Genomic DNA, 26,700 nt, shown 5'->3' on the forward strand with positions numbered 1-26,700 from the left:
ATCTTGTCAAGACAAGGGATGGAAGGGTTCACTTATAAGGGTTGTCCATTTTTTTCATAAAGCTCTCCATGATAGGATATTGCTGAGCAAAAATGTTATGAAGAAGCAAATCTTTTTTCAGGGTGAAACCAGTCACCAAATAGGATGGGCTCTAACAGTGAGCTGTGAAGGTCTTAGCAGGCTTTAGCAATTGCAGGGAACATATGTGGGAGAATTTGGGGTAAACAGGCCCAAGGAACAAGCATATCGCGTCAATAAGAGTAGTAATGGTATTTATATGCTTACATGAAATTTCAACTGAAGATAGCAACACCATTCCTACAGTAAAGCATGGAGATGATAAAATCCTCTTATGGAGGTGTTTCCCTGCAGCAGGGACTGGAGCACTTGTCAGGATAGAAGGAGAAGTGGATGGGGTTAATTACCATCACATTTTTGAGGAAAATCTGCTGCCCTCTGCCAGAAAATTGTCATGGGGAAGAAAGTTTACCTTCCAACATGACAATGACACAAAGCACACAGCAAAAATGACCACACAGTAGTTGGAGGAAAAGGTGAATGTCCTTGTATGGCCTAGTCAGAGCCCAAACCTCATTAATAATCTGTGGAATGACTTGAACACTGCAGTCCACAAATGTTCACCATTACCTGAACTCAAGCAGTTCTGCAAAGAAGAGTGAGCAAATATTGCAAAGTTTAGATGTGCAAAGTTAGTAGAGACAAATCCCAACAGACTAAAGGCTGTAATTAAATCAAAAGGTGGTTCAACAAAACACTGACACAAGGGGGTGATCCTTTTTCAAATTCTGTGATTCTATTTTTAATTTTTTTTTCTAACAAGTTGGTGTTTTATCTTTCACTTGGATGAGTAAATACAGCTGTATAAAACAAAAACTGTGTCTGTCTTCATTTCAGGCTGCATAACAACAAAATATGATTATTTTAAAGGGGGGTGATTCTTTTCTATACCCACTGAACATATTCATGGTAAGACAAGAACACTCTTCATTCTTTAACACCCCTGCTATTCTTTGGAAAGTTCAGTCTCAGCTTCTTGTAGTGTTAGTGCTCACACAACTCAATACATTTTCAGTTACACTTTGATGGGTACCTTGATACAGGATACAGTGGATATAAAAAGTCTACACACCCCTGTTAAAATGTTAGGTTTCTGTGATGTATTAAAATGAGACAAAGATAAATCATTTCAGAACTTTTTCCACCTTTAATGTGACCTATAAACTGTACAACTCAATTGAAAAACAAGCTGTAATCTTTTAGGGGGGGGATAAGTAAACATAAAAAAACGAAAATAATGTGGTTGCATAAGTGTGTACACTCTCTTATAACTGGGGATGAAGCTGTGTTCAGAATTAAGCAATCACATTCAAAATCATGTTAAATAGGAGTCAGTACACAACTGCCATCATTTAAAGTACCTCTGATTAACCCCAAATAATGTTCAGCTGTTCTAGTAGGTCTTTCCTGACATTTTCTTAGTCGCATCTTACAGCAAAAGCCATAGTCCGCAGAGAGCTTCCAAAGCATCAGAGGGATCTCATTGTTAAAAGGTATCAGTTAGGAGAAGGGTATAAAAGAATTTCCAAGGCATTAGCTATACCATGGAACACAGTGAAGACAGTCATCATCGAGTGGAGAAAATATGGCGAAACAGTGACGTTACCAAGAACTGGACTTTCCTCCAAAATTGATGAAAAGATGAGAAGAAAACTGGTGTGGGAGGCTACCAAGAGACCTACAGCAACATTAAAGGAGCTGCAGGAATATCTGGCAAGTACTGGTTGTGTGGTACATGAATCTGCCGTATTCTTCATATGTTTGGACTATGGGGTAGAGTGGCAAGACTGAAGCCTTTTCTTACGAAGAAAAACATCCAAGCCCGGCTACATTTTGAAAAAACACATCTGAAGTCTCTCAAAAGCATGTGGGAAAATGTCTTCTGGTCTGATGAAACCAAGGTTGAACTTTTTGGCCATAATTACAAAAGATATGTTTGGCGCAAAAACATCACCAAAAGAACACCATACCCACAGTGAAGCACGATGGTGGCAGTATCATGCTTTGGGGCTGTTTTTCTTCATCTGAAACTGGGGCCTTAGTCAAGGTAGAGGGAATTATGAACAGTTCCAAATACCAGTCAATATTGGCACAGAACATTCAGGCTTCTGCTAGAAAGCTGAACAAGAAGGGGATCTTCATCTTTCAGCATGACAACGACCCAAAGCATACATCCAAATGAACAAAGGAATGGCTTCACCAGAAGAAGATTTTGGAATGGCTCAGACAGAGCTCACACCTGAATCCGATCGAAAATCTGTGGGGTGATCTGAAGAGGGCTGTGCACAGGAGATGCCCTCACAATCTGATAGATTTGGAGTGTTTTTGCAAGGAAGAGTTGGCAAATATTGCAAAGTCAAGATGTGCCATACTGATAGACTCATACCCAAAAAGACTGAGTGCTGTAATAAAATCAAAAGGTACCTCAACAAAGAATTAGTTTAAGGGTGTGCACTCTTATGCAACCATATTATTTTAGTTTTTTTTATTTTTACTTCCTTACTAAAAGATTTCAGTTTGTTGTTCAACTGAGTTGTACAGTTTATAGGGTACAATGAAAGGTGGAAAAAGTTCTGAAATGATTTATCTTTGTCTCATTTTTTTACATCACAGAGACCTGACATTTGAACAGGGGTGTGTAGACTTTTTATATCCACTGTATATGTGCATCCAACAGAGATACCAACTTGTCATTGTACAGAAACAAATACTGTATATTTAAAGGAGTTTTGTCATGAGAGGGGCTGTTGTGCTGGTCCTTTTGTATCAGTGTTTTGAGTCACTGACCTGGAACATTTTTGCAGATGAGGATTTCTGACCTTTCTCTGGTCTTTCTAGTCTGTATACTTGTTCCATGTGAATAACTCTGGAAAGTGGCTAAATGGTTAGCACTTCTGCCTGGCAGTACTAGGGTCGTTGGTTCAAATCCCAGCCACGGCACCTCCTGCTTGGAGTTTGCATGTTCTCCCTGTGCCTGCGTGGGTTTCCTCCAGATACTCTGGTTTCCTCCCACACTCCAAAGACATGCTGGTAGGTTAATTGGATCCTGTCTAAATTGGCCCTTGTATATGAATGTGAGTTAGTGACCTTAGATTGTACGTCCTTTGAGGGTTAGGGACTGATTTGAATGTACAATATACAGTGGGGAAAAAAAGTATTTAGTCAGCCACCAATTGTGCAAGTTCTCCCACTTAAAAAGATGAGAGAGGCCTGTAATTGGCATCATAGGTAGACCTCAACTATGAGAGACAAAATGAGAAAAAAAAATCCAGACAAACACATTGGCTGATTTGGAAAGAATTTATTTGCAAATTATGGTGGAAAATAAGTATTTGGTCACCTCCAAACAAGCAAGATTTCTGGCTCTCACAGACCTGTACCTTCTTCTTTAAGAGGCTGCTCTGTCCTGCACTCTTTACCTGTATCAATGGCACCTGTTTGAACTTGTTATCAGTATAAAAGACACCTGTCCACAACCTCAAACAGTCACACTCCAAACTCCACTATGGTGAAGACCAAAGAGCTGTCGAAGGACACCAGAAACAACATTGTAGACCTGCACCAGGCTGGGAAGACTGAATCTGCAATAGGCAAGCAGCTTCATGTGAACAAATCAACTGTGGGAGCAATAATTAGAAAATGGAAGACATACAAGACCACTGATAATCTCCCTCGATCTGAGGCTCCACGTAAGATCTCACCCCGTGGGGTCAAAATGATTACAAGAACGGTGAGCAAAAATCCTAGGACCACATGGGGGGACCTAGTGAATGACCTGCAGAGAGCTGGGACCAACGTAACAAAAGCTGCCATCAGTAACACACTATGCCGCCAGGGACACAGATCCTGCAGTGCCAGACGTGTCCCCCTGCTTAAGCCAGTACATGTCCGGGCCCGTCTGAAGTTTCTAGAGAGCATTTGGATAATCCAGAAGAGGATTGGGTGAATGTCATATGGTCAGATGAAACCAAAATAGAACTGTTTGGTAGAAACACAACTCGTGGTGTTTGGAGGAGAGATAATGCTGAGTTGCATCCAAAGAACACCAAACCTACTGTGAAGCATGGGGGTGGCAACATCATGCTTTGGGGCTGTTTCTCCGCAAAGGGACCAGGACGACTGATCCATGTACAGGACAGAATGAATGGGGCCATGTATCGTGAGATTTTGAATGCAAACCTCCTTCCATCAGCAAGGGCATTGAAGATGAAACGTGGCTGGGTCTTCCAACATGACAATGATCCCAAACATACCACCCGGGCAACGAAGGAGTGGCTTCGTAAGAAGCATTTCAAGGTCCTGGAGTGGCCTAGCCACTCTCCAGATCTCAACCCCATAGAAAACCTTTGGAGGGAGTTTAAAGTCCGTGTTGCCCATCGACAGCCCCAAAACATCACTGCTCTAGAGGAGATCTGCATGGAGGAATGGCCCAAGATACCAGCAACAGTGTGTGCCAACCTTGTGAAGACTTACAGGAAACGTTTGACCTCTGTCATTGCCAACAAAGGATATATAACAAAGTATTGAGATGAACTTTTGATATTGACCAAATACTTATTTTCCACCATAATTTGCAAATAAATTCTTTCCAAATCAGCCAATGTGATTGTCTGGATTTTTTTTCTCATTTTGTCTCTCATAGTTGAGGTGTACCTATGATGCCAATTACAGGCCTCTCTCATCTTTTTAAGTGGGAGAACTTGCACAATTGGTGGCTGACTAAATACTTTTTTGCCCCACTGTATATTATTCATTCAGTCCCTAACCCTCAAGGGGCGTACAATCTAAGGTCCCTAACTCACATTCATATACAAGGGCCACTATATATATCTAAAGCGCTGCGAAAATTGACGGCGCTATATAAGTACCTGAAATAAATAATAATAAATAAAAAGTGGTAAAGGATCAGCAAGACAATCCAACAATTAGCATTTTCAGACCAACAAAGATGCTAGTTTTTTTCTCAGGAACAGGTTTACTTTAAGTGTCTTTCAATGTAATCAAGACACAGAGGATCATATCAAATACATTTTACATTTGCACTGTTAAAAAATAAAATATCATTAGTATCTAGCCATGTATAAAAATTGGGTGAAGTATGTAACTGTAAGTTAATTACAATTTGTTTTTCTCTAACCTAGGTGATCGCGTGCTTTCTGTTAATGGAACCAGCCTGGAGGGTGCCACTCATAAACAAGCTGTGGAGACACTGAGAAACACTGGCCAGGTAGGATTTTGTAACAGAAAAGTAAAGAAGGAGCGATAAACAGATTAACGATGCATATTGTTTCATTTTTGATAGCACAGAGATGTCAAAGAATTTACAGGGTTCTTTTCTCCATAGGGTAAGGATATTGTAGAATCCTGTAATTTTTTTTTTTTTATCATACAGTACAGGACACAGGTCTTCAATCATAACGGATGGGTTATATGCCACGCCTTCATGTGATTGGACAGTGACAAACCCATTAAAAGCTTTAGCATGCTCTCATATAACCCCTTTTACCATATAAGCCTCTGTTTTTTGCTAGTTTCCTTAGGTGATGTATCTCTGTGTGAGAGACTGTTGATCAAGAAAAGTTGCAAGTTACACCAGGCCACTACAGCAGAGAGTGTCAACTTTCCAGGTCAGAGTCCCCTGGCATAGTGATGTGGGGACTGTGACTGGACCCCACACTAAGATAGAAGCAGGGCAGAACTCTAAGGTTGCAATGGCACTGGACCCAGCAAACAAGTGTCCCACCTATGTACATGGTACAGCATGTGTCTCCACTGGGTGCAGGTCTAAAGCTTTTGTCCACCAGTCCTTGAAGAAGGAATGTCCCCGACTGAAGTGGACAAATTTGCACATTGTTTGCCCTGGGGATTTTGCCCATGGTTTGGCAAGTTGGGTACCAGCCCACAAAAGCAGTTTTGTGTGGCTGGTTTTCTGTCACTGAGTACTAGAGTGAGCAGATCTGAGTTGTGGGCCCTTTAAGACATGCTTATCTCAGTGGTTTTATGGGGATGCTCCTCATTAGAACCTGTTCCTACTGGCTGGGTGGACCTTCAGGATGCTGCAGAAACAGTACATGGCTACCATCTTGGCTCCAATGAATGTGCAGCCATCATATTTCTGATTCTAGATCCATTATTGTGTACGTGCTGATGAAATATTGGTGCTTCTGCTCTGCTAGGGTACACGTGCAGCCAGCCAATAGCTCCTGCTGCCTCAGCAAAGCCTGTGAGAGCAGAAAGAGCTCTCGATCGGATTGAGTGAGGAGTCAGGTAAGTATAGGGGGAGGGGGCAATAATACTCTAAACATTTTTTTACCTTAATGCAGGGAGTGCATTAAGGTAAAAAAGTTTAGGCTTTAGAACTTATTTATGTTCACACATAGAAATGCAGTCCGGATGTGTTTCATGTGTGTCTGTTTTTGTTGTGTTCCAGTGCATTTTTGATGTGTTCCAGGTAATTTTTTCCCCTCTCTTTTTAAGCAATAAATAATAATAAATAAGGACATGTGCGTTCCAGTGCAATTTTGATGCATTGTGGTACGGTTCAGTGCAGAAAAAATGGAGCATGTTTTACTTTGTTTCTGAAACTGGAACACAGTGGAACTGACTGCACTGGTGTGAACTATGCTATTGGAAACCATGTAACATACTATCAATGCAATTTTGATGCAGAAAAAAACCGCACTGGTCTGCATGTGGTGTGAACTGGCCCTTAAGCAAAGAAGAACTTTTTACTCAAATGTCTCCCATAATATGAGAAATGGTGACATTTTTCAAAAGATAAGAAAAGAAAGGACAGGATCATGACCTTTCAGTTTCCTCACGATTAACTGATAGAGACCGTTTGGTAGTATTTGGAAGAGGAGGATGCAACACAGGAGGATTGTTCCTCAGAATTTGATGATTTGTCTGTGGAAGAAGGCCCCTCTGCCACAATGTCCCCAAAATGTAAAGACACCACTACAGTGCTTGTGAAGGAGGTATCAAACTGGTGCTAACTGTGCCAACAGGCCGAAAGTGACCAGCATGGAGTCTAGGAAACAGAAACATCCTCCTGATACGTTTCCGGTGCATGACTTAAGGATGTGTTGTATGAGGACTGTAAGCATCCCGAAAAGGTTTATGTTCTTCCTAAGCACTTTGTGCAACAGTATCCCATTGAGGAATTCTCCAAGAAATGTTTTTTCTGGAGGTCAATCCAACTAACTCTTATCTCAGTAAGACTCTTGTGGTTCTGGTATAGGATAAGCCAACTAATGGACCCTACAAATAAGTGTTTGATGCCTTGCCCAAAGCTTCTTTTTCCATATCTGGACCAACTGCACAACTAATAGTGATTATGAAGGCAGTGTGCTAGACACTCAGGGTCTGGTCTAGGAAGATGGCCAAGAGTCCTGGAGAATTTGTAGCCAATTCATCAACTCACCATCAACTGGAACTGTTCCCAGCGATTTATGCTGCTACATGGATGGGATAAACTAAGCACTGCATACTTTCTATTGCATGGTCTTCTGTCTTTGCTTCTGTCTGTGCAGTTGGAAAGTATCTTCTATCTGAAATAGTCGACTTGACCTGCCTGTAAGAAACGATTAGACTAAATGCCATTTTAAGATAAATGACTTTGGGGGAGTTTTTGAATGCATACATCAGGAAGGTCATGAGTGTAAAAAGTGCTCTTTTGCGCAGTAGGAAGAAGATGAGTCTCTGCAGGGAAGCTGGATCCCTTGGGGTAGAAAACGTTATTTCGTTCACACCAGACATCCACTTCCAAGATTAAACCAGGCAATTCCTTATTGCTGCAGGTCATGGCCTTCCAAAATCTGATAGTGATAGACAAAGGAAGCATACTTAAACATTTCAATGTTTGCCTCCACACCAGTGATATTTGTGCATTAGTGTGGAGGATCAATCATTATCCATTTGTGACCCTTCCCTTTGGGCTGGCCATGACTCCTCACATTTCTCAGAAAGGTCCTGGTTTCAATGCTGGCCCTTTTGCCCTTTTTCATATCCTTAGCTGCCTGGACAACCTCCTTCTGCAGGAGACGTTGGCTATTACTTTGCAGAATCTATATCGCCTTTTGAAGGTTTTGCTTCAACATTTTGTTTGAATTCTCACTCTCAAGTAGTGGTTTCTTTGTTTGAGCAGACAATACATTTTAGATTTGCCCGAAGTTCTTATATAAGTTGTAAATACATACAATGGCTGTTTGTGCAGGTGGTAACATTGTTATTGGAAAAAGGACAGCTACCAGCAGTGAAAGTCCATGCTCCAGTTACCCCTCAATGTACACCTATCCAAGCTGAGGCAAGCAAGCAAAAAGACAAGAAGGTTTCTGTACCACAAGAATACAGCTTTATAACTAATGGTAAGTTTTATATACACTTTGAAAATTTTAAAAAACTGCTAGTATTCCTTGAAACATAGAAATTACGTTACATGTATCTTGGCTAAAACTTTTTTTTTTTCTGATAGTGTAGGGAAATTTTAGAACTCCTATCAGGTTTTTATTGCTGCTTGCGTCTCCACTGGGGAGAGCCACCCTCTCTTATCTGGTTGTTACCATAACAGAAGATGAAAAGAAATCTTGTAATATAATCAAAACTAAAATGTTATAGGGAAAATCTAGACGTGTCGATTGTGCCTAAGTAGTATTGTAAATTAGCTTGAAATGCTCGAGAAAACAGCAGTACATCTTCTGGGATGTGAAGGTGCCTAGCTATTACCAGGTGTACAGTTTTATAGTTCTATATCTGCTGTGTGAGATCTGAAGCATTTCTAGTCTCAGGACTAGCACAGTGAACATTGGCAATATCACTACTGTTCTGCTTATTGTCCTCTTGTTGAAGGCTTTGATATGAGGAAGCAAAGCCCTGCCTCAACCAAAATGGCTGCTTCCATACAGTCACCCTGCAGAACAAGGCATGGAAAGTCAGTAATCGGTAACCTTGCTGCAGTAAGACCACATGCAGTTCTGGTGACTAGTCCTTTGTCCTCTGCCTTTGCTCTCTACTTGCCTTTTTTAGCACAGCACCCGAAATTCCGTTCAAAGTTCAGTTAGTCCAGATATGATATCATATAATAGTAAATATTAAAGGATAAGTTCACTTTTTAACAAAAAATAATAAATGCACATTTTTTTCTGCAGGTAAAAAATGTGCATTTATAATTTTTTGGTTTGTGGAGCCTCTAAAGCATTGTACCAGCGATCAGTATATCGCTGGTGCCATACAGATCTCCCCCTGACCTGTCAGTATATCTGCTTGCTCATACATCCTGTATGGGCAAGCAGATACTTACTGACGGGAAGGCTCAATTAACTACTACGGCGCTGTGGTGCGCCATGGTAGTTCATTGAAAACTACAAGCCAACAGCGACAAAGACTGCAGAGACTTTTCCCATTCCCAGAATACTGGGCATGAGTGACACGGCCGGATGGATGGCCCCGCGTTTTTTTTTTAAATTGTGACGGCTAGCTGGGAGAAGAAGATCCCCCACCAGCTGTCACAACAGGGATCAGGGGGGTGCGGGGGCTGGTCCGATCATAACATGTTACAGCCTGAGTATGGGTGTAACATTTTATGAAAGGTAAACCTATTCTTTAAGAAAAATATGCATTGTATTAAATTATTTGTCTTACATTCATGCTATGTTTGCAAATATCTTAATTGTCCTTTTTTTCCCTTTTTTTTTTTTTCTTTCTTTAATACTGTTGTTTATCAGCAACTGACCAACTATATGTGAGCAGTTAATTTTCACTTAAAGCGGAGCTCCACCCAAAAGGGGAAGTTCCGCTTTAAGGACTGCTTCCCCGCTCCCCATTAAGGATTTGACAGGTACCCGCTTCCACTTCCGGTCCAATCGCCTAGGCGTAGGCGATCGGAAACGGAAGGTGTCCTCCCTCCCCCCGTAGTCTTTTGGGACACGTGAATGGTCCTAGAAAACTACAGGACCATTCAGAAAGCGCAGCGCTACTTGCGCATGCGCAGTGGGTACCCGGCTGTTAAGCCGCAAGCTATCATAGCTGGGTGCCCACACTTATGTTTTTCAAATTAATTTTTATTTTAGGTAAATTTGTAAGGTCGCTTTAAAGTAAAGCGGCAGTGTTTCTCTTGCTGCCTGAATTGCACTTTAAATAGCTGGAACAGTTAAATTTGAAGGGACCCTTACTTCTTTTCGCCTTTGTTTATTTCAATCTTGAGGCTTCAAAGTTGTAAATGCAAGCAAGTAGCTGCTTTACATTTCTTGGTTGCCCTCTAGTGGTTCTTAAAGGACACTTGCAGATGACAAGTTCTCAAAATATTTACTTATTTATTGGTTACAGGTTCGTATATAGTAGCATCAGTGTATGCAGCGCTTTACAGTAGCCAACTCATATTGCCAGAAATTTTCTGTCCAGTAATATTACAATATTACATTTCATACCTTAAGGCTAACTTAAAGTGTCTTTGGAATAATGTTCTTAACACTTTTTTTTTATAAACAATATATCGTCTACAAATGTACATTGAATATCAGATGTGTCCTGAAACTACTGCTCCTATTGTTCAATGTTATATGCAGTTTACCTTAATTTTTTTTTCAATTTACATCAATCTCCTTTATCAACTTTCAATTATTTTTACACATCCACACAGTAATTATACCTAAACTGATCTAAATTGTAAACATTCTGAAGAACTACTATAATATACAGTGCTATTAGAGGATGTTTATCTTCTTCTTTTTTGTATCAATTTATTTTCAATCAATTCATTGGAACATCTGTTAGACTTATGAACCAAATATTTTGCTCTTCCAGACAATATATATGAAGTAAAACTAGTAAAGAACAGCTCTGGCCTAGGATTTAGCTTTTCTCGAGAAGAAAATCTCCTTTTGGGTCAGGAGAATTCAAGCATAGTTCGAGTTAAGAAACTGTTTCCAGGCCAGCCAGCTTCAGACTGTGGCAAAATAAGTGTTGGAGATGTCATCCTAAAGGTGAATGGAGCCTCACTGAGAGGACTTACTCAGCAGGTAAGCTGTTTTATTGGATATACATGAGGTAAACGAGATCAGATACTCTCAGTGCCATCCCTATTAAAATGCTGAAATCTAAAACTAGTTTTATCTCTTTTTCCACTCCCAGGAAGTTGTTTCTTCTTTGAGGGGGACCTATCCAGAAGTCACTCTCTTGATGTGCAGACCACCAGCTGGTACATTACCAGAAATTAGCTCTGTGATGCTGGTGAGATGACAGTCCATGTCTGAGACTTTTATAGGTGCTATGTACTATATACTTCGACTAGGATAGTCACACTTGTTTGGCAGTTAAAATCATTAGGATGTTTATATTCTGATCATAGACATTGTACTAATTAGGCCACTAATCAGAAGACACTAGTAGATTATGCAATATAAATATATACAAGTTTTCTCAGGAACTAAAAAATTGGAGCATGTGGTAGCAACACAGCACATTTGCTTTTTTTCCACTAATGGCAGAGACCGTGTGAGCAAGTTCACTTATTTTTTTTTATGTGTGTGCGTTGTTAGCCTTTATGATTCATACTAAAGTTATGTTTGTTTTTATTCATTCAGACACCACTAAATACCCCACAGAAGATTCTACTGGATGAGAAACAAGATGGCATTCGTAGCACTGACTGTTCAATTGCACGTGAACAAGATGATAGCTCGGATGAGGATGAAGAAGTAGCAGATACAAATACTAGGAGACTTAAGAACCCCTCTAGAAGGGATAGCTATAGTGATAGCAGTGGTACAGAAGAAGAAGACTTTATACCAGTACAAGATGAGACGCAAATGTGGAATGCAACAGTGTACCAAACTCCATGTGCTTCAAGGGTATCACCCCATAGTCAGCGGGATATCTCTGACATCCAAGAGGAAACAGTCCGCTCCAGCTTTTACACACCAGAACAGACACCTTACAAACCACAGTTTGATGATAGGTAAGCAGTCCTATACTTCCTATTTGGTATCAGAATGACACTGGCAAGCAAACATTAACACCCTTTATACTGAATATATGTGGCTGTAACACAGGTTCACAAGTGTGTACATCAGAAAAAGCAGAAAACATTACTGTTCATTGCGTATTAGGAATAAGGGCAGTGACTCAAAAAGTAATGGAGGAATTGAATCTGCATGAAATCCAAGTAACTAGCATTATTTTCTGGAGAGGCCATCAATGGCTGCCTGCATACTTTATCATACTAGGTTTCCTTGAAAGTACATGTCATATTCTATTGCATTCTCATTTTGGTGCCTAGCATATTAGAAGGATCACTGGCATAAAGAGTGGAAGGCTGATTTAAGCAGTGTTCCAACACCCATTATTGATGCTTACCACCCTTGCACAACAATATTTTTCTGATATAGCTGGCCTATCCTGTAGAAGATAGTCACAGATTTATGTTAATTGCAATGTAACCTGTAGATTAGGCACTGTAAATGCTAAGTGGAATGGCAGCTGCATTGGTTGCCTTTTGTCAAACTTTTATTTTTGCTGCAAGGTAAACCAGAACATGCATGATTGTTCATAATACAGCAGCTGAGTAGTGGTGGTTCTTCCTGCAGGGTGAACCGCTTGGAAAAGAGTGTAACGCATGCTACTGGCTTCTGACCTCCAGCTACAATGGCAAATCGGTAGCCTGCAATATGAAGTGCACTTTAAGCGTCCCAAGGGTTCCTCCCCCTACAGGAGTAGTAGAGGGGGCCGCTACCTAGCAGCCTAATTGCATAATTTGTTTTAAAAGGTGGGTCTGCCATGAGAGGCAAGTGAGCAAGATTCATGTTTTGCACACTGATGTGGGAGGGTGCACCAAAGCAAATATTTGCACAGGATGCTGTAGAATCAACTGCTGGCCCTGCTCATTAAATCTTTACAAACACAGTAGATCAGTCAGATTTTACTCCCTTAATAGCTAATTTAACTATCTTTATCTATTATTTTTCGATAATGTAAAGCAACATGAACTACAAAAAAAAACCACCAAATCTGTTTTTCTTAGCCGTACAGTACAGGTCACAGGTTCTTTAGTCATTACAACTGGATTACATGCATCTACGTTAAGGTGACTGAATATTGTTTAGAAGATATCCCCCTATATAATACCTCACAGTCCCAGCTAGTGTCCTTAGATGATGGAGATATTTCTCTCTCTCTCTCTCTCTCTCTCTCTCTCTCTCTGTCTCACCGAACCTTGTGGGACTGTATGCTGATGGATGATGCAGGGCTGGCCTGTAATATTATTGCCATGCACTGGATCCTTCTGTAGGCGCTCCCCTTGGGACAGGGTTCTTTAGAGGTCAAGTGCAGTGATCTGCCTGAGGCAAAGCCTTGTCCCTATGGGAGTTTGTAAATCATAGGGGGAAAACCAGATAGAGGTATATCCCTCATTACTCCTGCCAGCTAGATCTCCTATTGTGAACGCAGGGCGGAAGCCCTTTAAATATTCGGCTCAGGGCGCCCCTTTTTTCTAGACCCCCTTCATAGTGTGTGGGAGCTTGGAAGCGCCACGGTTAATTTAATTTTGGCGCCCTTTTTTGTTAACTATCATTCCTATATTGGCAGTATTACACCTTCATTCGTCCCCAGGCGCTTACTGTGTGGTCTGAGTTTGTAGGACCCTAGTACCCTTCTCTCTGGTTTCCCCTACAATGACTTCTTGCCTTCCCCTTACCATTCTGTTGGCCTGCCTACCACAACAGCTCCCTATTTTCTATCCGGATAGGAATTCTCAGCCACAACTTGCAAAACTGCATATTCTGGCCCTGTCTGCTGTCCACATTCCAGGCATTGAAAATTGACAGTTATCAGCTTCTGGATCTAGAGGAATGAGCTCACCATCTGGAGATATTTCAAATCCTTTGCCACAGGTGGTGGACTCCAGACATGAATCCTCTGGAATCCAGATTTAACAAACTGAACAGGTTTATTGCGAGGTCCATGGATCCTCAGGCCTTTGCAGTGCACACTCTTGTGACGCTGTGGGATTAGTTTAGCTTCAGCTATGTCTTTCTACCCCTCCAGATTTCATCTGCTAAACAAGATTAGGATGGAGGGCATTCCAGTGATTCTCACTGAATTGAATTGGCCCACGGGGGCTTGGTACTCGGACATGTTCAGACTGCTGGCAAGGCACTCCATGGTCTCTTCTGCAGTATCTGAACTGTCCCAGGGGCTAGTGTTCCATCCTACTTCTTGGCTGCTAGCCTTAACAGCATGGCTGTTAATGCCTAGGTCCTGAGGGACTGGGACCTTTCAGATTTGGTCATCATTTCCCTCTTGAAGGGTATGAAGTCACCGTCTTGTAAATTTTACCATTTCACCTGGAATGCCTTATTTGCTTGGTGTGAGTTGGGAAACATTTATTCTAGAAAGATTTTTGTGGGATGGATTCTGTCTTTTCTCCATTCCAGATTTGAGTACCATCAAAGAGCAAATCGTGGCCTTTACCATTCACTTTCAGAGGCCTTTGGCCTCTCACTTTTATATTAGGACCTTTTAATCTTGGTCTATCTCACATTCTCTTCCTCTGTCACCTTGGGATCTCTATCTGGTTCTCTGGGCTGAACAGAAGCTGGTGGCCTTTCAGATATCACCTCTGCACAGATAGTCTCTAAGTTAGTGGTCTTAGCCTGTAAAGAACCTTTCTAAGTGTTGCACAAAGACTAAGTTATCTTCAAGTCTATGGCCTCCTTTCTCCCAAAGGTGATCTCTGCCTTCCACCTTAACCAGGACCTTTTCCTTTCTTCCTTATGTCTTTTTGCAAAGAAAATTTCTCTCTAGTGTCTGGACGCATGCTGTGAGAATTTACCTGTCAGCTACTGCCTCCTTTTGCTCCACCATTGCTAGGTGAATTAGAAATGTTATCCTTAGAGCCTAATGTCTAAAGTAGGGGTCTCTGGGGTCTCCAGTCTTTCTAAGCAAAGGCTTTAGGGGGCTAGTGGGAGTAGAAAATATCCTGGCTTCAGTGGGCATAAACAATGCCCCACCAGTTTTAATGGGAGGAAGCAGGCCCCATTGTTGGTATTAATGGGAAGCATAGTGCCATCGGTGGTGTCAGTGGGAGGAATGGTGTCCCATTATTATTGCCAGTTGGTGATATAGTGCTCCAAGGGCCAGATAAAGGCAAGCAAAGGGCCACGTCCGGCTCCCAAGCTTCAGTTTGGAGTCCACTGGTCTAAAGGATAGGGTTCCCTCTTAAAGCACACCCTACCTGATCTGTTGGTGCTTCTTGGGCTTTTCAGCATATGCCATCTGTTTCTCTGCTTCTGTTCACACATTTAAGTTCTACGAGGTGCATGTTTAGGCCTAATCTGCTGCCAGTTTTGGGAGTTACAGTAGGTAATACATGCTTCTCTCTGGGTATGTTAAGTTTTTTGACCTGTTTGTCATGTGGACCTGTTGGCGTTGACATGTTACTCACCCCAGCTAGACTGCTTTTGGATATCTCAGTCATGATTAAAACTCCCCGTGTTGACTTACCAGTAAAATCCATTTCACACTGGCCTCTCCCCCCAAGAATACTATTGTTACAGTATTTTATAAATAAATCTATTTTTACAATTTACGTATGGACACAGACCACCATCTAGGTGCAGGGCTGGTGATGGAAGTATTTTATTAAGGATATTTTGCCTCTTTGGAGTATTTTATCTTGATTATCCACCTGGATTTGGATTCAAGTGATAAATAATTTAATCTTCACCTTCCTCCTACTTTGGTCCAGAACTGTCAACTTTCTGGATTTAATGATCTTATAATCATTTGAACTCATGAGTTACTTCTACCTTTCTTAACACTGTTGAGACCAACAGCCATATTTTAGTGTCATGTTGCCCTCTACCAAGAAAGCTTTATGTATGTTTTATTGTTTGGAAACTGAGTAGTGCAGAAAAGTAGCATTTTGTTTTGTTAGTTTCTTCCTACACCTCCCTCTCTGTCCCTCTGCTCTTTTGAAGTGCACTATATTTGTCTTTTTTCTCCTGTTTGTCTGAGGATTGCAGTCATCTACCAGCCTTCCGACCCAGTGTCACGCTTTCTTGATGACTTTTCTGCATGGCTACCCTATTTTTTCTCCTCTGAGATGCCTAACATCCCAGGCAATGTTAACAGCTCAGCCACTTTCAACTAGTCAAACTAACCTCATTTAACGGAACAGAATGGACACAAACCACCACCCACTCTAATGGAAACACCCTCAACCTTGTATTCTCCCACCTATGCACTCCCTGTAACCTCTCTAACACCCCTTTTCCTCTCTCTGGTCATAACCTATCAGCTTCACATGCTCCCTGTCTCCTACCTCCCATGCCTCCAAGCAGCAAACCGTAGAAACCTCCATTACCTCAGCCCTTCCCTTCGTCACTCTGCTACTGAGTGCCTTAATGATAAAATTGCACCCCTGTCCTGCCCAGACCTGGCCACATCTGCCTACAACAGCTTACTATCATCCTCCATGGACGCACTTGCTCCTCTCTCTACATTCAGAACCAAGCCTCGCCTGTCACAACCCTGGTAAACAAATTACACAAGGTTTCTCAAGCGACGCAGCAGTACTCTTGAGCGAGCATGGTGTAAAACTAAATCCCTGCAAGACTTCACCATCTACAAATCCGCCCTTCTCAAATAAAACTCCGGCCTCCACGCTGCTACTCTAATCTACTACAACACTCTCTTCAAAACCCTCTCATCCACACCTCGTCAACTCTTTTCGACCCTTAATTCCTTACTCCACTAAACTCTCTAACCCACATCTTTAACCTCTCCTCTGGCACTTTTCCCTCCCCGTTCAAACATGCACTAGTTACCCACAAAAAACCCTTGCTGGACTGTTTTAATACTTAAGACCCATCTCCCTGCTCCCATTTGCCTTGAAGCTCCTTGAGCACCTTGTTCACAACCGTATGAATTGCTACCCCACCGACAACAACCTTCTTGATCCTCTACAGTCTGGCTCCTGCCCACAACATTCTGCTGAAACTGGCTTACTAAAACTCACTATTGACCTACTAACTGCTAAAACCAATGGCCATTTCTCCATACTCATACTTTCAGACTGTTCCGCTGCCTTCGACAGTCTACAACCCACTCCTCCTCAGTAAACTCCATTCCCTTGGCCTCCGTGACTCTTCTCTCTCCTGATTCTCCTCTTACCTTTCTCAGTGCACTTTCAGGGTCACATACAACAACAATTCCTCCGCTCCTCTACCTCTTTCTACTGAAGCTCCCAAGGCTCTCTCCTTGGGCCCCTCCTTTTCTCTCTCTACACCTCCTCCCTGGGCAAATTGATAACCTCCCATGGCTTCCAACCCCATCTCTATGCTGACGACACCCAGATCTATCTCTCCACTCCCCTGCTCACCCCCTCAATCTCCTCACATATCACATATATACTGAGTGACATATCAGTATGGATGTCACACTATTCCTCAAGCTAAATCTTTCTAAAACCGAGCTTGTAATATTTCCTCCTCCCCGATCCCCCACTCATGACTTTACCATTAGGATCAACAGCACAGCCATTGGTCCTTCCCCTCATGCCAAGGCGCTAGGTGTAATCCTAGACTCTGACCTCTCCTTCGAGCCCCACATCCTAATAACTGGGTAAATCCTGCCGCCTCAACCTACGCATCATTTCCAAAATCCGCCCCTTTCTGATTAAAGACACAACAAAACTACTTATCCACACGTTGGTTATATCCCACCTTGATTACTGCAACTTCCTCCTCCCTAGCCTACCATTACAGAGGCTATCCCTCCTTCAGTCTATTATGAATGCTGCTGCTAGATTTATACACCTTACCAACCGATCAGCTACTGCTGTATCTCTCTAACAATCCCTTCATTGGCTTCCACTAACCCAACGTATAAAATTCTAAATCCTAACCACAACATACAAAGCCATCCACAACACTGCCCCTAGCTACATCACCAACCTCGTACACAGATATTGTCCAAATCATCCACTCCGCTCCTCCCAAGACATCTTGCTCTCTAGCTCCCTCTTTACCTCCTCCCACGCTCACCTTCAGGACTCTGGAACTCCCTACCCCAGTATGTCCTGTCAGCCCCTACCCTGTCTGCCTTTAGGCGATCTTTGAAAACTCGCTTATCCAGGGAAGCCTACCCTACCTCTGCCTAAGAACTGTACTTGAGTCACCTCCATCAGATCACCCCCTGCAGTTGTAACCTTTTGTACCACCTCCCTCTTCCTTTAGAGTGTAAGCTCCATGAGCAGGGCCGTCCTATTCCTTCTGTACTGAACTACCATATTTTTTGCTCCATAAGACGCACCTGACCAAAAGACGCAACTAGGTTTTAGAGGAGGAAAAAAAATATTCTGAACCAATGGACTGCAGACATAGTACAGGAAATGACCAGAGACAGCGGATGAACTACAGGAGATGACCAGAGACTGCAGACATAGTACAGGAGATGACTAGAGACTGCAGACATGCAGGTGATGACCAGAGACTGCGGACACAGTACAGGAGATGACGAGAGACTGCAGACATAGTACAGGCGATGACCAGAGACTGCGGACATAGTACAGGAGATGACCAAATACTGCGGATATAGTACAGGAGATGACCAGAGACTGCAGACATAGTACAGGAGATGACCAGAGACTGCAGACACAGTACAGGAGATGACCAGAGACTGCGGATATAATACAGGAGATGATCAGAGACTGCAGACCTTGGGGGAGGGGGAAGCCTACTCCCATTTCCGCTGCGATCGCCTAGGCGATCAGAAGGGTAACCTCGGGGATCATCTGCCATACATCAGTTGATCCTCCGGCTGCTACACTCCAGGTATCCAGGGTAAATCCAATCCGGTGTGAATGGACCAGTATGAAATTCAGGAATCCACCTTAAATGGCTCATCAATAAACGAGCCAGAGAGAGAGTGCCACATCACATCCAGACAGACATGAATCTGACGGAGGAGTTCCTCTTCTGTGGTTTGCAGGGTATTGTTCCAGAACTCCCAGGCACAGGCAACAGGCAGACAGGGGAAGCCTGTGTCTCTCAGTCAATACAGCATGCTGATAGAATCAGGGGCCGGGGCTTTACCAGACAGGCAGAGCTCTGACGTGGCACTCTCTCTCTGGCTCGTTTATTGATGAGCCATTTACAGTTGCAAGAAAAAGTATGTGAACCCCTTGGGATTACGTGGAGTTTTGCATGAATTGGGCATAAAATGTGCTCTGAACGTCATCTAAGTCACAACAATAGAAGAACACAATCTGCTGAACATAATACTACACAAACATTAGATGTTGCCATGGTTTAATTGCACATAACATGTAAACATTCACAGTGCAGGGAGGAAAACGTATGTGAGGCCCTAGCTTAATGACTTCTCCCAGAGCTAATTGGAGCCAGGAGTGAGCCAACCTTGACTCCAATCAGTGTGATGATATTGGATGTGTTGCTGACAGCTATCCTGCCCTTAAAAAACACACACCTGTTTTGGGTTTATTGTGTGCTGCCATGTGCAGAATTTTCATAGGCATTTCAGATGCGTTAAAAACGCTTCCCAAGCGCCTGTCTGACGCCTGCTGACAAAGCTAGTGTGAACTGAGCCTTAGTTGCTAGGTTTGATCACATAGTAGTAAGAATTACCCATATAGTTTAAATCTTATGCTAATCATCTATCAACACACTGAATCAACCCTGGAGTGCACTGCATTGCAGCTGCCACAGGAGTCTACTTGACACTTAACACATGTTGACATTGGCTTTGATGTGATTTGTTATATTTGAAACTTTGAAAATAGTATTAAACCCTCAAAGCATTAAGCCCAATAATGTAAACATTCCCCAGTAAACTATTAGGTATTTTGTCTACACCAGCAGTTGCAGTTTACATCTTTTAATGCTGCTGGCTCCTGCTCTTTCAGTGATGTTTCTCTGAAATTCCAGTCTTCGCAGTAGACAGTCTGTTGGCTTGAAGAAGGAAGGGGGAGTTTGGAGCTTTGGGAAGGAAGGGGAAGTGCCTTGCCATCCTAGGTTATGGGGATGCTTGTTTTCATAGATGCACACAGTGTGGGGAAAAACAACTAGTCCCTTCATGAAAGGGTTATTCCATTGGATGGTGCAAAGGAAAGCAGCCTCCCTGAAACAGAAAACCTGGGTCAATGGTCATGGCACAAACCTAAACATGAACATAACCAAGGATTAAAAGATGAGGAAGGTGTATACTCCGTAAGTGAATTAAGCAGCTGCTGAAAGTCCTTAATAAAACTCAGGGTTTAATATCACTTTAACAGTAGTAAATTGAGGATTATTTAATAGAGCAATAAAATATTTAGCAAAAAAGCAGAAATGTATTATTGCAGATGTATGGATTGCATAAATGATAGTTGTTGGATGAAGTGTTTCCTATTACAGCAACCCTCCATCTCCTGTTTCACTCGAAATGACTCCAAGTCCCAGTGACAGCGTACCCCAACTGTTGGATTCTGGTGCCTACCTAACGAATTCAAAGTTACTTCTTGATGACCCACCATCTTTCAAAAGTCTTAGACTGAAAGACCTTGAGGATTATGAGCCAGTAAGTTTTTACCTGCACTTTTTCTCCTATGTCTGAAAGTAGCAGTAGGTTTACTGCCCTTTACATTTTAAAGCAATTCATGCTAGCTAAATTGCAGACATGATCTACCTGACACTTTACTAAGACAATAGGCAGATTTTGCATTTGTTTGTTATTAGTATGTGATCCTATTACTCTCTAAATTATGTTTAAATTGAACTGCAGGCAGATTTAAAACGCCTATAATTACAGTTATGTATTCATTAAAGATCTATCAAATTGATTTTTAACTGTAGCTAAAACGACCTGATTTTGGCTGATCAATATTTTTACAGCAATACATAGAATGGAAAAGGAAAGGTCACTGCTGGGAGCCAGTTGGGTACTTATTTTGTAATATTTTATTTTGATGTTGCTCAATATCGAATGTCTCTTTTTAGGAGGTGGAGCTGCACGTCACTCTGACTAAATCTGAGAAGGGGAGCCTAGGTTTCACAGTGACCAAAGCCAATGATTGTGTTGGCTGCTACGTTCATGACATCATACAAGATCCAGCCAAGAGTGATGGACGTCTACAGCCTGGTGATAGACTTATTAAGGTTGGTGTACATCCATTGCATTGTAACTATTCTTTACTGATATCTTTTATAAGAGTAGTCCAGATGCTTAAAAAATGCACTGGCCTTTTTGATTTTAATAGTTTTGTATCCTGTTACAGGTTAATGACGTAGATGTCTCAAATATGAGTCATACTGAAGCAGTAAATCTACTAAGAGCAGCAGCCAAAACTGTTCGCCTTGTGCTTGGCCGGGTGTTGGAAATTCCCAAACCACAGTTTCCGGCTCATCTCCTATCTGATGTCACTATGACATGCCACAAAGGTATTTTAGGTAGGAAGTCAATTTGTATTTTTGTTTCATTTCCCTTACACAATTAAATATTTGTTTGCCTTATTGCTTTATTCCAGCTTAATTTTCATTATTTTGCCTCCATACAGGTCTGTCACTCTCAGGAGGCCCCGATAGCCCCTCTCAAGTTATTTATATAGAAAATATCAAACCAGGCTCAGTTGCTGATCAAGAGGGGAGCTTGAAAATGCTGGATATCATCCATTATATCAATGGAGAAAGCACTTTAAATATGACACTAGATGAAGCAAAGCGTGCTCTTGAATCGGCTTTGCCAGTAGTTGTGTTAAAAGCAACAAGGTAAATAATCAACTTCTTAATTTTTCATTTTACAGTTTAGAAATCATACACTAAATGCCTATGTTGTTAATTTATATACATTAATGGATAGCATATCAAAATTTTTTAGATTACATACACTGAGTTGCCATTTACATTGTTGTTGTTTATGACATTGTATATTAGGGTGCCAGCATATTCTGCAATGCTTTACTATTGGGGAAAATTCCAAAAGTGACATAAAAGGGTTAACACTGTTGCAGACATTAAACCAGAATTTGGAGGGGACCTGCATTTCAGAGCTTACAGTTCTCAATAAATTCACATAATACAAAGAACAATGATGTGCAGTTGGTCATTTAGCTAAAAACATATATTCTTCTAAAATGGTGCTTGGGCTAGCACTTATCAGAAGGGCTCATCTGTCCAACAGTTATTAGTGAACTGGTATGTCTGCTTGTAAGGTGTTTGGTCCAAAGTGGCAAGTCGCTTCATACTGCTCATAAAAACTCTCCCTGCAAAGCCTTGCTTTATTTCTTTCATGGCTATAATACATGACAGGAAGGTCACATCTGATTTATTTAAAAAAAAGGTTTTTTTTTTGCAGCTTTGCTTTTATTTGTCTTTACAGACTTTTTCAGTGTCTAGGAAAGCCCATAGATTTCAGATTCCAATATTGTGGACAAAAACTGTTCAAATTATGGAATTATGTTTTTATTGGCTTAAGATAATTGTTTACAAGGCAAGGTATAATGCAGCCTTTTTTTATGGCTGAACTCCAGTCTTAACTTTAGTCTTTGTACAGACTCCTCCCCTGTCCTGAAATTGCTTATCTGATTTCACTGCACACTGTAATCTTCTTGTAGTGTGAATTAGAAGCTGCAGCAACTTAGAGCCTGCCTCACTTCCTGGCTGGAGGTCGCCCAGCATAATCTAGCACTTTTCTCCACAGCCTTAATGTTCCAGGCCAGCCCCATGCATGGATTAAAGGGTGAAAGTAGGGGTGTCCAACCTGTGGCCGCATGCGGCCCAGAAGAGTTCAACATGCAGCCCAGGCAGTGTTGTCAGCTGCCAATAAATATCCATTACCGTTGTTGTCCGTGCTGCCTGGAGATTGATGATTTTTTTTTTATTATCGCTGCCTGCCACTGACAGTTCTACCTTCCTCCCGTGGCTGCCGCTGGCAGTTCTAGTGGTTGGTTGCACAGCATCCTTAGCATCCAGCCACATGCTTGCTCTGCCCCACAGTCAGAGGAGCAAGAACACGGAACCAGAGTAAGCAATGAAGACCTGTCGCTGTTGGGTTGTGCGTGAGGGAGCCAGGCAGGGATGGACAGAGCAGTGCTGGAGCCTGGAGGACAGATGATAGGAAGAAGGATGGCAGGGGAGGACGCGGCCCAAACAGAAGAGGCGGTAGGAGGGAGCTCTCAAAGCAGCAGCTGAGAGAAGGAGAACACAACTGGAACTTAGGAGGAGGGAGGCAGGACACTGATGTAGGGAGTAGTGGGGAAGGGCATGGTGCTGGTGGTGTGTGGCAAGGAGTGATCATATGGGGAAAGGCTGTATTGGCCCCAGTGGTGGACATCTCCTCCTCATGCTGTGTGTTCTGCGCTGAGGAATGGGAGCCTGCCATGTTGCCATTTGTGGTGCCATAGAGAGTCTCCATTCCCCCTCCCTGTCTCCTCTCTCTTCCTGCTCTACCTCTCTCTCCCTCCCTCTTCCTCTCCCTCTCTCTCCCTCCCTCTTCCTCTCCCTCTCTCTCCCTCCCTCTTCCTCTCCCTCTCCCTCTCTCTCTCTGCTCTCCCCCCCTCTCTGCTCTCCCCCCTCTTCCTCCCCCCCCTCTCTCTGCTCCCCCTCTCTCTATCTCTTGCCACTGTCCCAGTCATTCTTAATAGCACCACCACACATCTAAAAATGAAGCACATTTTTTTTCAGGTGTGGAAACTGACAGGAAATTGCATGGAGGAAAAGCATAATGCGATTTCCTGTCCACTGTGGTTCAGAAAAGTTTTATTATACAGATTACACTATCTATATCAGTGATTGTTAACTTGTGATCTACCCATCTTTTTCTGCTCATCAGCTCTCCTTATTGTTAGTGGTTTTTATGCGCAGCCCAAAACAATTCCTCTTCTTCCAGTTCGGCCCTGGAAGAGCAAAGGTTTTGACACTCCTGGCTTAAAGGCGTATTTAGGTTTAGTGGACTGTTTTGCTTATCCTGGAGCTAGGCTTTCAGACTCACATCCACCCATTAAGCCCTTTTGATTTTTGCATAACTCCTTCTTAGAAGCAGCCCACTGCTTCCCTTAAGACTCTTGAGAGGAAACTCTGAGGTAGGGTGCTATGATGCTTTAGACTACTATGTACAGCCTATATAGACAACAAACAGCTCAAGGATAAAGCAACTCACAGGCTACAAAAAGGCAGTATTTATTCAATTGGATTTAAAAATATATATGTGACAGACATCACAATGTATGCCCACAACCCTGTCCACCCCCCGAAAACCCACCCACACAGGACCCCCCTACCTACCCCCAATGCTGAGCCCCATCCCACTCCAGAGTCTCAGATGCGGTACCTGCCCAAACCTTCCTGTTAACCCCTGTTCCCCTCTCCTACGATAAGATGGAAGACCGCCCCCAAGAAATCCCAAACCGGAGAAGACACCGCATTTCCATGTATAGGCAATGGCCATCCAGCTTTATAAAGAATGTATGAAAACCCATGGACCATATGCACTGTAGATGTATCTTGCTAAACTCAATGCCTATAGTCCTTCATCTGGGTCCCACCTAAGTAGCTCTCCAATATGATGGGGCACAATGGTAGATATAACTCCCAGGTAATTGTGGCAGAGTATCAACGTATGAGAAGTATAGGTGAGCACTGTATCACTTCAGTACTGTTGTCTGAACTTGGATCAAAAAATATAACGTCTAACAGTCTGTCCACAATCTACACCCGAAAGGAGACCACCGGGTCTAGCCTATCATTTGACGTATCCTCCTTGGTATGATAGCTAATTGACCCACAGTGTGCAAACTACTCAATACAGGTGGATATTACTGGGATCGAAAGAAGCAACAAAAAGAAAAGGTAGGGTTAGTCATTAGATTTGGTACACACTGGCACCAGTTGGAGTCACTCTTGAGCAAACACTGGCATATTTTAATGCTAGATGGAAAGTTGTAGAAATATTAGGAAATAAACCGTGGTTGATTGCGAGGAAAGCTCCTACAATTTGTGACACTTTGGTACGCAGTGAGTAAAGGAGGACTAGTAGTGAACCCCTTTAAATTCAGCCAGCACTAAAAGGCATGTTTGTTTGTGGACATTGTTCCTTATGATATTAAATATTAATTCCTTAAATTGTTCCTCATCTTGGGTGATCTATAGAATCGTATGTCCATGTCATAAAGTCTACATAGGGAAAACAAAGAGAGAATTTAGACGTAGGATAGGAGAACACCATGCCAGTATAACAGGCAAGGATGATCAGTCCCCAATAGCAGTCTATTTCAAACATAATCATAATTCATCTCTGAAAGGGGTAAAATGTGCTGCTATTTATCAGCTATAACTATCAGAAAGAAGGGGAGACAAGGATAAAGTTCTTCTGCAAAAAGAAGCAAGATGGATTTTTTTACTTAATACAATGTGCCCCCATTGATTAAACCACGAGCTATCATTACAGTTGTCCCTATGAAGATAGAAGTCTTGATATAATTTTTAATAGTTTGACCACCTGCCAGGCACAAGTAGGGGTGATATTCAAATATTTCCCAGTTTAAAGGGTATACTTTAGGTGGATTTGGCGAGATTCGCCTTTAACCCCAAAATGGGTTGCCTGATTGAATGGACACGCTCTGCAAAGTGGCACCCGCATTGGGCCTACTTGGAGTATGATATACCCAGGGAGATGGCTTTAAGGGACAGAACAGAGCCCGGACAGTGGGGATATATAGCGTCAGCCACGGACCAATCCCTGACTATGCCCTGAAGAAGCCCCAGTCAGTGGGAGAGGCAAAATATAGTGGGAGGGGCATGCCGGTCTCCACGATTTACCTGGCTTTGGTGTGTCTTATCGGCAGCAAAATACACAGACACCGCATCCAAGCAGCTTACGAACACTGTAATTGCTGGCCACACTAAGGAAGAGGAGCTTCAGCGCACTGAAAAACAAGTGGTGAGATTGCTTCAATTGTCATTATATTGCCATGGTGCAGTTCCCAGTAGCTGAGTAGTTTACACACTGTGGATCAATCAGCTATCATACCAAGGAGCCCATCACATGATAGGCTGGAACTGGTGGTCTCCTTTCAGGTGTAGATTGTGGATGGAGTGTTGGACACTTTAATCTTGTGAACCAAGTTCAGGCAACAGTACTGAAGCAGTACAGTGCTCACCTGTACTTCTCATACATTGATACTCTTCCACTATTACAGAGTTATATCTGCCATCGTGCCCCATAATATTGGAGAGCTACATAGGCGGGACCCAGATGAACAACTATAGGCATTGAGTTTAGCAAGATACATCTACAGTGAATATGCTCCATGGGCTTTCATACATTCTTTATATAGCTGGATGGCCATTACCTATACATGGACGTACGGTGTCTTCTACGGTTTGGGATTTCTTGGGGGCTGTCTTCCATCTTATCCTAGGAGAAGGGAACAAGGGATTAACAGGGAGGTGTGGGTGGGTACAGCATCTGGGACTCTGGAGTGGATGTCAGCATTAGGGGTAGGTAGGGGGGTTCTGTGTGGAGAGGTTTTGATGGGGTGGGTTTTCAGAGGGGGTGGACAGGGTTGTGGGCATACATTGAAATGTCTGTCGCATATACAGTCAGGTCCATAAATATTGGGACATCGACACAATT

General features: G+C 42.4%; 1 protein-coding gene across 4 annotated transcripts in view; it reads left to right on the forward strand.

Moving 5' to 3' along the window:
- The window catches only part of PTPN13 (protein tyrosine phosphatase non-receptor type 13), a 375,298-nt gene that overhangs the window by 297,772 nt on the left and 50,826 nt on the right, over positions 1-26,700 (forward strand). For all 4 annotated transcript variants that reach the window (XM_089670565.1, XM_089670567.1, XM_089670566.1 and 1 more), the window contains 9 exons: positions 5,220-5,305; positions 8,294-8,444; positions 10,879-11,093; positions 11,206-11,304; positions 11,658-12,031; positions 20,487-20,649; positions 21,069-21,227; positions 21,347-21,518; positions 21,626-21,836. In XM_089670565.1, the coding sequence (XP_089526691.1) occupies positions 5,220-5,305; positions 8,294-8,444; positions 10,879-11,093; positions 11,206-11,304; positions 11,658-12,031; positions 20,487-20,649; positions 21,069-21,227; positions 21,347-21,518; positions 21,626-21,836 (1,630 nt within the window). The remainder of the gene's footprint in view (positions 1-5,219; positions 5,306-8,293; positions 8,445-10,878; positions 11,094-11,205; positions 11,305-11,657; positions 12,032-20,486; positions 20,650-21,068; positions 21,228-21,346; positions 21,519-21,625; positions 21,837-26,700) is intronic.

Source organism: Staurois parvus, unplaced genomic scaffold (genome assembly GCF_062004578.1).
Source record: "Staurois parvus isolate SC_StPar_1 unplaced genomic scaffold, SC_StPar_1.0 ptg000091l, whole genome shotgun sequence".
Lineage (NCBI taxonomy): Eukaryota > Metazoa > Chordata > Amphibia > Anura > Ranidae > Staurois > Staurois parvus.